Source organism: Meles meles, chromosome 1 (genome assembly GCF_922984935.1).
Source record: "Meles meles chromosome 1, mMelMel3.1 paternal haplotype, whole genome shotgun sequence".
Taxonomy (NCBI): domain Eukaryota; kingdom Metazoa; phylum Chordata; class Mammalia; order Carnivora; family Mustelidae; genus Meles; species Meles meles.
The window spans coordinates 171,103,244-171,115,836 of NC_060066.1; the positions used below are offsets into that span (position 1 = coordinate 171,103,244).

A 12,593-nucleotide genomic window follows, 5' to 3' on the forward strand; every position below is an offset into this window, starting at 1 on the left:
TTATTAGCATTTTGTTACTTGCTCTGTGGTTGTTTTGGTAGTTTCTCTCTGTTCTTCTCTTGCTCTCTTGTCTTACAGTTTGCTGATTTATTTAATGATAGATTTAGATTCCTTTTTCTTTATTCTTTGCATATCTATTATTGGTTTTTTATACATGGTTACCATTAGGTTTATATATGACATCTTCTGCATATAGTAGTCTATTATAAGTTAATGTTTGCTTAAGTTTGAACCCATTCTTTACTCCTCTTCTCCCCACATTTTAGGTATATGATGTCATACCTTATATCCTCTTATTTTGTGAATCCCTTGACCGATTTTTATACATATTTTTACTGCTTTTATGCTTCCTGTTTTTGTTACTCCTACATAAAGTCTTTCCTTTCCACTCAAAGAATCTTCTTTAATCTTTCTTGTAAAATTGATTTTGTGGTCATGGATTTCTTTAACTTTTATTTGTCTGGGAAACTCTTCATCTCTCCTTCTATTCTGTTTCTATTCTGAATGATAGCCTTGCTGGATAGAGTATTCTTGATGGCAAGGTTTCAGGGGGTTTTGTTTTGTTGTTGTTGTTTTCTTCCAGCACTTTGAAGATATCATCTCACTCCCCTCTGACCTGCAAAATTTCTGCTGAAAAATCAGATGATAGCCTTATGGAGTTTCACTTTTATGTAACTGTTTTCTTTTCTCTTGCTGCTTTTAAAAATCTCTCGTCACTACTTTTTGCCATTTTAATCAGTATGTGTCTTGGTGTGGACCTCCTAGGGTGATTTTGTTGGAACTTGCTGTACCTCCTGGCTCTGAATGTGTTTCCTTCTCCAGATTCTGGAATTTTTCAGCTATCATTTCTTCAAATAAATTTTCAGCCCCCTTTTCTTTCTCTTCTCCTTCTGGGATCCCTATAAAGTAAATGTTAATGTACCTGATGTTGTCACTGAATTCCTTAAGTCTCTTTCCATTTTTGTTGTTGTTGTTGGTGGTGGTGGTCTCTCTCCTATTCAGCTTAATTCCTTTGCATTACTTTGTCCTCCAGGTCTCTAATCAGTTATTCCACTTACTCTAGTTAACCCTTTATTCCATCTAGTATATTTTTAAAAAGATTTTATTTATTTATGTGACAGAGAGAGCATGAGCCAGGGGAGGAACAGAGACAGAATCTCAAGTAGACTCTACACTGAGCAGAGAGCTTAAAGTGGGGCTGGCTCTCACCACCCACGAGACCATGACTTCAGCCAAAACCAAGAGTATGACGGTTAACCAACTGAGCCACCCAGGTGTACCTCCATCTAGTGCATTTTTAACTTCAGTTATTGAGTTCTTCATCTCTGATTTTTTTTTTTTTGTCTTATTTTCTATCTCTTTGTAAAGGGTCTCACTGAGGTCTTCCACTCTTTTCTCTAGTCTAGTATCTTTATGACCATTACTTTAAATTCCCTACCATGCATATTACTTATCTCCATTTTGCTTAGGTCTGTTGCTATGATTTTGTCCTGTTCTTTTATTTTGGACAATTCCTCTGTCTCCTACGTTGTCTAACTCTTTGTGTGTTTATGTGTTACAAAAGTCACCTACATCTCTTGTTTTTGAGAGTAGGAGCTTTATGAAGAAGTCCTATAGTGTCCTGCAGTATAGTGTCCCCTGTTCACCAGAACCTGGTGCTTCTGGAGTCTCTCCTATGTGTGTTGTGTAGCTCTTGCTGTTGTGGCTGAGCCACATTGGCCTTCAGTCATCTGCAATGGCTCCCTAACCTGTTGCAGGCAGGTTTTGGTCCCTGTGTTACTAGTGGGCCAGTCTGGAACTGCCTTGGGTTTGAGATGACTCTGACCAGGTATTTGCCAGAGGTGCAGTAGCACTGAATTGCAGGGCAGTTTCCCTGTGTTGTTCCCTCAGAAGCTTTCATTGGTGGATGGGGCCTGCAGCCAGACCAGATGTCTGCCCCCAGCCCACTGCTGGAGCCAGAGTCTGACCCATGTGTATGACTATCTTTCCCTCTCCTGGAACAGGAATCACCCTGCAGTGGTGCTGGCCCCTGCCGGGGCTGCTTGCACACTGCAGGCTTGACCAAATGCATATAGGAGGGGCATGTTCATAGGAGAAGACAAGGGTAGGTGCAGTGCCAGCAAGGTCTCCCCCAATGCGCCATGGGAGGGGACCTGCAACCTCTAGGATGAGGTAGGAGAGGTTGGAGGGGGTGGATCCCCAGAAGTGCATGGAGGCAGGTGAGTGGTGTTAGCAAGCTAGGTGGAGAGTGTTCACAGCACTGGTTCCCAGTGGTGTCAAGGCTAGGGGGCAGGGGAGGAAATGATGCCTGCCTGCTCCTTTGTTTCTGGAGAAGATTCTTATCCCTCCAGTGCCTATTCAGATATTGATAAACAACTCTCCCTCCTGCTTGTCCCAGGCATTTTTCAAACTGCTGCTTCTAGCCTGTATCTCCTTGGAGCTGTTTGTTTTGCTTTCTTTTTAAGGGCAAGGACTCCACTTACTCTAGTCCTTTTGGTTCTCCCAGATTGAGCCTGCTGATTTTTGAAGTTCCAGGTGTTAAGCCCCACTGATTTTAAGAAATCATAAAATTTAGCCCCTCTGGTTTTTAAAGCCAAATATTGGGGTGTGAGTTCACCTTTCCTATGCCTGGAGTGTCTGTTTCTTTCTTTTCTCCATGCCTACGGCTTTCCTCCCTCCTGTGTACAGTCCTAAGGGTCTGTTTAGCTCCCTACAGTGACTCTGACCTTCCTACACTCTTCGGTATGGCTTTTTCTTTACATTTAGCTTTGAAGTCTGTTCTGCCAGTCTTCAAATCATGTTCTGGGTTATTTACACTGATGGAGATGTTATCTAAGTTGTATCCATGGGACAAGGTAAGTTTAGGGTCTTCCTACTCTGCCATCTTCCCCAGCTCCTCCCTCTAGGTAATGGTTAATATCTCAAGGTAATGGTTAATATTATTCATGTTTTAGAGGCAAAGACACTGAGGCTCAGGAGGGGAAATGTGATTATAAGCAGGTTGATCCTTTGCTTCTGGTTTCAGATTTGGATCATCACACATCAGGGGTCAGCAAACTATGGTCTATGGGCCAAAATAGCTGGCCACTTGTTTTTGTAAATACAGTCACAATAGCAGAGTTTAGTAGTTACCACAAAGATGATATATTGCAAAGCTTAAGATATTTACAGCCTGATCTTGACATGGATTATCCAAATATACTTCTAGGTGATGTTTTAACTTTTTTTTTTTTTTTATAAAACCTTATTGTCCAAAAAGTACTGATGTTTCCATAAAAGTTTCAGTTAAATATTTACTTGCTCAAAATGTTTTCTCCTTAGAGATGAAAATAAACTAAAAACTTGGAAACCCAAGTTTTTGATGGCAAAGGAAAAGAAAGAGAGAAAAGGTGCTGAAGAATCAGAAAGGTAGGAGCACAGGTATACTTAGATTACTGCTAATCTGCTGAAATTTATACCTCTTAGAGCTGTGTGACTTTAGGCAAGTCATTAAATTTGACTGTCAAGTTCCTCATCTATAAAATGAGAATAGCAACTACATCACTATAGTTGAGAGGATTAAAAGAGAAAAAAAATGAAAATGAAAAGTGCCACACAGGGGCGCCTGGGTGGCTCAGTGGTTTAGGCCGCTGCTTTCGGCTCAGGTCATGATCTCAGGGTCCTGGAATCGAGTCCCGCATCGGGCTCTCTGCTCCGCGGGGAGCCTGCTTCCCTCTCACTCTCTCTCTGCCTGCCTCTCTGCCTGCTTGTGATCTCTCTCTCTGTCAAATAAATAAATAAAAAATCTTAAAAAAAAAAAAGTGCCACACACATTTCTCTTGTCATCATCCAGACTTTGGTAGATAGGGAGTAAGCCAACCATTATCAAATGATGAAAAAACTTTGTCTTCTTTTAGGCTGTATGAACTTTTCCCCTATAGATGAACTTAAATAATACACCAATTGGAACTTAAACTTTGAGAAATACGATCATATAACAAGACCAATTTCCCTAAAACACAATTTTAGTTATGACTATATTAGAGTTAGAATTTTAAAAAGAATGTTTTATCAACTCATGATCGAACCTTCATTCTTGTGATTCAAGTACCCAGCTGGCTGTTGCAGGAGGTGCTGTTTTTACTGTTTCAGGTGGTTACTATGTGATCTGTGCTCTGGAGCACAGGGCACGGATCTGAGATACTTTTAACAGTTGTCTTGGGGAAATCCTTGTTTAAATAGCCATTGAACTGGGAACACTGTGTGGTCTGTCTGCTCTGGGAAACCTGTTTAGAAAAGTTGTAATGGGGAAGTCTAAAAGAAAGCAGACATCTGTCTATAACATATTTAAACTCAGAGGATGGAGTGTCTGTTGATAAACAACAGGATGGCCTTTCCCATAACCTTATTTTCTTTGGGCTTAGACTTCATGTAATTTACTTTCCCCAAGTTCAAAAGATGTAGACTACAAAAGCATCTCTCCACCTTAAACTTCATAATTTTATATAGCATACCAAAACAGAATTTCAAGAGGAAAATACCCATGAAATTTTTGACATTTCTCCACAAAAAAAAAAAGTTTAGTATTTCAATGTATACCTACGTCTTTCAGGAAGCAATTTTCTAGTGCTTTTTTTCTTACAACAAACTGATATTATAGTTTACTTTTACTTTCAACTGGATAAATGTTAAAATATGATAAATTTTAAAATGTGATATTGGAGCTACCATATTCCTGTAGATTGTTATATCAATTTTGAGTGATTTTATTCCTTTTAAAGTGGTTTATTTCTTTCTTTTTTTTTAAAAGATTTTATTTCTTTATTTGACAGAGATCACAAGTAGGCAGAGAGGCAGGCAGAGAGAGAGAGGAGGAAGCAGGTTCCCCGATGAGCAGAGAGCCCAATGCCAGTCTCGATCCCAGGACCCCGAGATCATGACCTGAGCCGAAGGCAGAGGCTTTAACCCACTGAGCCACCCAGGTGTCCCTTAAAATGGTTTCTGCCATAACTTGTTCCACCAGTAAGAAATGCATTCTGTTAGTTCAACCCTTTTATAATCTTTTTATGAAACAAAAATGACAAATTTTCAGAGAAGTTGGAGAAGGATATCCCAGGTACAAAGGCATAGAAACGATAGCCCACTTTCTAAGATGTTCTAACATAGATGTGTGTGTGTGTGTGAGAGAGAGAGAGAGAGAGAGAGAGAAATTTGAAAGGTAGATTGGGACTAGCTTATAAAATGCCGTGTGTACCAGACTAAGGAATTTGACTTTATCTTGTGGGCACTAGAGACAAAGTTTTAAGCAAAAGTGTCACAAAAATTACATTTTAGAAAGATGACTCTGGAGGCAAGTATGCAGATGGATTTGAGGAAGGAGAGGCAAGAGGAAGATGGTATCTCACGTAAGAAGTGAAAATGTGGCAGTGACTATAATCTTGGGACAGAATGAAAAAGATGTAGGAGACACTTCTGAATAAAACTAACAGGACTTGCCTTTTTCCTTCTGTCAATATACTGAACTGCTACAAAAGCACCAACCCCCATGTGAAGAATAGGAGGGAGGAAAAGGGAGGATTAAGAGTGTAAACGGCCTCTGCTGTAGGGTTATCTATCAACTTTTACGTGCTGACAATTTTGCACTTATTTTGTGGTATCTTACTTTACTTTCTTAATCTGAATCTTTTCCAGAACGATTCAGCAAACAGAACAGTTCTCTGAGTGAAGTACAAAGATTTATGATTTTTTGAACAAGCTAATTATACTTTGAATCCTGATTCAGAGGAGTTTTTTTGTTTAACTTAAATTGCTTAACCAATTTTATTTTATCCCTAATTATTATCATGGTATTAAAAACCTACAACATTTTTACTTTAAGATTTCATTATTTATTTGAGAGAGAAAGAAAGCACAAGCAGGGCGGGTGGAGAGGTAGAGGAGAAGAAGACTCCCTGCTTCACAGAGGGCCAGATGTGGGGCATGATCCCGGGACACTGGAATCATGACCTGAGCTGAAGGCAGATGATTAACTGAGCCACCCAGGTGCCGTACAGCCTTTTTAATTATAGGAAAAAGCAACTGGTATTACTTATGCTGTTCAGCTGTTCTGACACTCTTCTGGAAATATGTGTTATGTACATAATCATCTACAAATACCTACATATATGATTTTATATAAAAGTATATACATACAAAATTATACCTGAATTTATCCTGAAGTAGCATGAGTTTACAGATTTGGGAACTTAAGAGTTTTATTATGGTACATTTAACCTGACCTGTATATTTCTTGCCACTCTATCTTCTAGAAATTTCTTCCGAACCAAGAAGCAAATCTTGGAAAAGATGAGAATGGAAAAAGAAGAAAAACGTTTTAGAGAACAATTTGAGGTATGTTCTCCTCTGAAGGTAAAAGTTTTAAACAGAAATTCCTAGCTTTTAATATTACTAAAGATCCTACAAGTGTTGCACCTCTGCCTCTGGGATAGATAGGACCCATAACTAAACAGCTGATAACGTTTTTTCCTGATGCATTCTCAAATTATCATGCCTTTATACCTGATATCCCCTCTGCCTGGAAAAACTAAGTTATTCTTAAGGCTCTGTTCAACTGTCACCCACTCTTCTTGGGAAAGTAATTAAGCACATTTTATCTGTTATACACATATCTGTCCTAACACTGGTCTGTTATAATACAGCCTGTGTATGTGTGTGTTCTGAGCTAAACTCAAGTACTGTCTGAGTAAAGATTTTGTCTCATTCAAGTTTGCTCCCTACCTCCCGACATATCTGGACACATGGAGTTCAGTGAGTGACTGAACAACGAGATAAACAAATGAAACAAGTGAATGAAGGAATCAGTATCTGAAGCTTCTTGACTTCTTCTGTCATTATGAATCCATGGAGTATTTCCTCAATTCCAAGGTTCAAACAGTCCTTCCTTATCATTTCATATACTGTCACCATGAGAATTAAGAAACATATTGAATAGCTCCCAGGTCCCAGATACTGGATTGAGAGAGAGAATGTGGACATCCTGCTCACAGAATTTCTCCACATCACTACTACTACTCCCCATTATGAAATGGGTCAAGATTAGGCTTCTTAACATGTCCTATAAAGCTCTTCATTTCATAACTTCTTGTCTTTCAGGTTTTATTTCCTGCTGTTCTTCACCTTGCACTTCAGGCTTTGGCAACAAACTCTTCAGTTACGTCCCTTCTATGAACATCCACTTCAGTCCCTGTCCTGCTACTCCCTTCCTCCAGACATTTACTTGGTCTGCTCCAACTATCTGGTGATACTCTTACTACTTTTCCCCATCTGACTAGCTTTCGTTCACTTATCAACACCCATCAAGGCATCTCCTCTCCTCCAGGAAGACTGACCCACACTTGCTCATTAAGGAAATTCCTCTTCCTCTATATACCTCTATATCTGAGCTCATCACAAGCATTAACATTACGGCAAATATGTGTTCAATTAAACTATGAGCTCTTGGAGGACAGGGTTATCTTATCTTTATATCCATGTGCAGAGCAGAATAAAATTACCTTTGTAAATGTCCAAAAATGTTTTTGGACTGAACTAAAAAAAGATATACACAAATCCCTCAGAATCATTAATAACTCTTGCTTTGGACCAAAGCTGATTAGAGCTGTTATATCTAGAAGCCATGATATGAAATTATTTACTGCAAATGTGATGTTATTAATTGAGAAACATTAGTGTAACAATTACTTGCTGAATTGACCTTACATTCCATTTAGTGCTTTTCTCATTTTGTGACTGTCTCATATCTCATGTGTATGATTCCATTCTTCCTTATTACCTGTGGTGACTTTTCCTTATATATCATTAGAAAAACTATGCCACACTAGTAATTTTTTCAGCTCAAATCACAAAAGTTTGGTGCCTCGTTTGTGCTAGGCATTAAGAGTACAAGGTTGAATAAAACTGTCTTCCATTTTCATTTTAAGACATGTTTATTAAATACTGTAATAGGAGTATAGACAAAGTGTGGTTAAACAGAAAATTATACATTGCTGTTGTTTAAGTCTTCATGAGAAGTGGTTTAAGAGGAAAAAAGTGTTTTGGGCAGAGAAAACCACATGAGCATTGGCCGGTAAGTATAAAAGGTAGCTGGTATATTCAGGACCATCACATAGCTTGACGTGACTTCATAATGAGACAGAAATGGGAGCATGGGAAATGACCATATGCCAAAGAACCTGAATGTCAAGCTGAGAAATGTGGATCTTATCATGAAAGCAATGAAGAATCTTTAGAATTTGACAAAAAGCAAAATGACCTGATTAATTTCCATTTTAAGAAATCACTATATTCATAATGAACAATGGCCTGGAAAAGGGTAAGAAATCAACCAGTGAGGAAGCTATCACTTTGTTAGACAAAAGAAAAATCTATCTTGTGGATCAGATCCCATTTGGTATAGAATGATGTATTTTATCATTCAAACTCCACACACTTCTGAGAGTGGAAGAAGGCATACCTAATCCTAATTCTAAGTACGTGTGGAGACACTAGATATAAGCAGACTGTCCTGAGCAGAGGGAGATGTCTGGCCACCCTAATTTGGTTAAGCACACATCTGTAAATATAAGCTTTGTACTGTAGAACTTTTTCTGAGTCAACAGATATCAATCCATTAGAAGGTGATATACCTAGACTTGTATAGGTTGGCTAGTTTATCACACAGAAGAAAACCTCCTTTAAGGTCATAAATTGAATTTCTCATCAGTTTTTTCACAAATGCCTGTCTCTGACACCAGGAGAGTGAGAATTGTCCCCTATACCTACTACTTTATATATAAGCCCACCCAGAGAGGAAGAGTAGAAAGAGGGCCACTTAGAAATGCTAGGTATGTAAAGACATTATAAACGCTAAAGCGCTATACACAAGGAGGTTTTTTTCTTTCCCTCTTTTTTAAACTTCCCCATTCCTGAGTGGGGTGGTATCCTTATTACTGGAACACTTAACATCCATGGAAATTAATTTATACCCATGTTATAAATATCTCATCCACTGGAATTCATTCTAGTACAACTAGATAAGAAGTATGAAAACACTTTGAAAATATGACTGTGCCAAATTAAATGTAAGATTGTTGCATTTTACTACTATTTTCCTATTCCTTTAGAGGTCAATATTCAGTATTTTGAGTTTGAGGTTACTATCTTACATCCTCCATTAATTTTGTTAGAATAAAAACTGCACACACAGTCTGATTAGTAATTTCTTCTTTCAGTATGACAAAGAGATTACTGTCATCAACACAGCAGTTGCATGTTCCAGTAATTCAAGAAATGGAATATTCGATTTGCCAATAACCCCTGGAGAAGAACTACAAGTCATTGATACCACTGAAGAAAATCTAGTGATTTGTCGTAATTCCAAAGGCAAATGTAAGTTGCTGGCTTATCACCCATAAAACTTGTCACTGTTTAAAAGAAAAATCTCAAAGCATTCTTGCAGCATTCTGGCTATAACTTTCAGATTAGTAATGGTGATTTTTGTTTCTACAGATGGATATGTACTGATTGAACATCTAGATTTCAAGTAAGTGGTTTGATTTTATACTACAAATCATGAATTCTAAAAAACTTAATACACTGTTGTATACATTAGTCTCAAAGAAAGACTACTGAATTTATTTTACTTAAGGATTACTTTGGAATAGACTTTATTCTTGTCTCCTGAGTACATTGTGACTTCTCTACAGAGTATGATGATCAAATTGGGTAAGAAATCTGCCATTCACTACTCCACTGGCCTCTACTTTTCTGTCTTCTCAGGCATCAAGGCTGGTCACCTTAGGAAGATCAAGCTCCAGTGGCAGGGGCTGCACTAGTAAGGACTAGTCTGAGAGCTCAGACCTGCCTCACCTCAGGTTCAGTTGGCATGTCAAATGGGATGGGGGATCTGTGGAAATGGAGAAGAGAAAAACAAACCCTCCACATTCAGATGTTGGTTTGACTCCTAAATGGTTATCTTTCAATGTCTATGTCAGTCTCTGTTTCACTGCTGACTCAAGAGAGTGTGAAACACTGTGTGTTAGCATTTGAGCATCTATTTAATGAGCCATAGCTCAAGTTGGAAATGACGCCTTATGGCACCTAGGCAGCTGTGCAGATGGTTAGTTTGCTTCTAATATTAGCACATGAATGTTTATAATTTCCAGAAGATATTGTGCATTTAAATTGGGTACAATTTACTTCTGAGAAGTAAATAGTGTAACCAAGGACTTTAAAATACTCAGATTTAAGGTATAATCTTAAAATGTAGTTATGGCTCAGTCTGTAAGTATCCTTCTCCTTAATCAAAAATATCAATGCTGTTCAATATTGGCTCCTTTTGGGAACAGCATGCTAAAAAGTAATTTATTCCTAAAGGAAGAGCCTAAATATATTTAACACAATTTAAATAATATACGCTGTCAATTTAAAACATCCTGTTGTCCAAAGTAAGAAAAATAATTCTATGCCTGAACACCTAAGAAAAAATGAGATGGAGCTGTAAATAACTGCCTAACCAGGAGATACATTCTACGGGGGCATACAGCTGTTTTAAAAAACGTTGGCATTTTCAACACTGAAAAACTGAACAATTTTGCTCCGTTGTATTTTTTTTTTTTTTTTTTAAGATTTGTATATTTTAGAGAGCGAGCACAAGTGGGAGAGGGAGAAAAATCTCCAACAGACTCCACGGTCAGCAGAGCTCTATCTCACAACCCTGAGATCACAATCTGAGCTGAAACCGAGTCAGATGCTTAACCAACGAGCCAGATGCTTAACCAACGAGCCATCCAGGCACCCCTTTGCTCTGTTCTTTAGCCTTCAAGGGATGGAATTAGTCCCATGACCTCATTCTTTATACTGTGACTTTTAAAAAATTTTTCTTAAATTCAATTAACATACAGTGTATTAGTTTCAGAGGCAGAGTTCAGTGATTCTTCAATTGCATATAACAGTGCTCATTACAGCACATGCCCTCCTTAATGCTATCATCCCACCCACCTCCCCTCCAGCAAGCCTCAGTTTGTTTTCTGTAGTTAACAGTCTCTTAGGGTTTGCTGTGAGACTATTTTTTAAGTTTCTAGATACTTTTATCTTCTTTTTCATGTTCCAAATGGTACTCACCAATAAAAGCGAAGCAGCAGAAGTATTCATAGAGGAAAGGGTAATATGGCAGAATACAAGAACTCTAGACTCGTTTCATCCCATGAATATATCAACCTAAATACCCCAGAAATCCATCTGAAGACCAGTGGACAAATTCCACAATTAAAGGTAGAGAAGAGGCCACACCAAAGAAGGTAAAAAGTATGGAAACACAGTTTGGGAGAGAAATGGATCATGGCCTCTGTGGTGGGAAGGGAGTCACAGTTGTCTGTTGTCAAAAAGTGCAAGATGAATTCCCAGAGCAAGTGGCTTGGAATGGGAGTGGGGCCAAATTCCAGCAGGGCTTAAAGCCTGGAGTTTTAAAGGTCAGTGTGCTTGGCTCTGAGAGAGTATGGAGGACACTGGGGCTGCTCGTGGAGAAAGGGCAAGACAGATAGCTCAGGAACAGTGTGGAAACAGCCAGCATCTGGGGCACACAGTAGGGAGGTTAGTTGCTTAGCTCTAAGCATGTCTCAGGAGAGCATTCAGGGCAAGACCCCTCCAGGAACAAAGGAACTGACAGGGCCATTTCCCTCCCCCACCCCTCAGCATAAGCACAGAGCCACCTGCAGGAACAAGCACAGTTCCATACTCACTACCTAACTTGCTTACACCAAGTCCCCCCCACCTACCCAAGCTTGGAAGAACTACTTTTCCTAGTTTGCTTGCCTCAGTAGGGTGGCAAGCCTCATCCCCCAGAAGACCAGCCCAAACCCCTAGCAACACCCCATCTCCCAACCTGGGAGTTTTGTGAGACCTCAATTCCAGTGGCAACAGTGACAGGTCTCATTTCTAGTTAAAAACACCACATTCAGCCCAGGGCCACAGCCCACAACAGGCAAAGAGAACCTCTGCAGACAACTGGCCTGAAGATAAACCAGCCAGAGTTCTGGAGACACTCCCAAAAGCGCCAGGCCTGGGGAACAGGGGATACTACACTGCAGGACACTACAGAACTTCTTCCTAAAGCTATTACCCTCAAGAACAGGAGATGTAACTGACTTTCTTAATACAGAAACAGGCATAGAGACTTAGACAAAATGATTAGGATTTGTCCCAAATAAAAGGACAAGCCATGGCTGGAAATCTAAGCAGAAGAGATACAAGTAACATGCCTGATAGAGAATTTAAAGCAAAAATCATCAGGATACAGGACTTGAGAAAAGAGTGGAGGACATCAGTGAGATCCTTAACACAGAGATAAGGAATAACACAGAAGGGATAAAGGACTCAATAAATGAAATGAGAAATAGGCTTGGTGGAATGAACAGCAGGCTGGAGAAAGCAGAGGAATGTATTAATGACCTAGAAGACAGAGTCATGGAAAGTAATCAAGCTGACTACAAGAAAAAATATACAAAACAAGAACAGACTTAGGGAACTTAATGATTCCATTAAACATAGTAACAGTCATATTATAGGAGTCACAGAAG

The 12,593-nt window shown here is 39.1% G+C and overlaps 1 protein-coding gene across 4 annotated transcripts in view; it reads left to right on the forward strand.

Moving 5' to 3' along the window:
• FYB2 (FYN binding protein 2) overlaps positions 1-12,365 on the forward strand; it is a 122,824-nt gene extending 110,459 nt beyond the window's left edge. For all 4 annotated transcript variants that reach the window (XM_046026124.1, XM_046026126.1, XM_046026127.1 and 1 more), the window contains exons 16-20: positions 3,322-3,408; positions 6,288-6,369; positions 9,249-9,405; positions 9,526-9,559; positions 9,796-12,365. In XM_046026124.1, coding sequence (XP_045882080.1) covers positions 3,322-3,408; positions 6,288-6,369; positions 9,249-9,405; positions 9,526-9,559; positions 9,796-9,817 — 382 coding nt within the window. In that variant the 3' untranslated portion in view covers positions 9,818-12,365. The remainder of the gene's footprint in view (positions 1-3,321; positions 3,409-6,287; positions 6,370-9,248; positions 9,406-9,525; positions 9,560-9,795) is intronic.
• Positions 12,366-12,593: the final 228 nt, after the last annotated feature.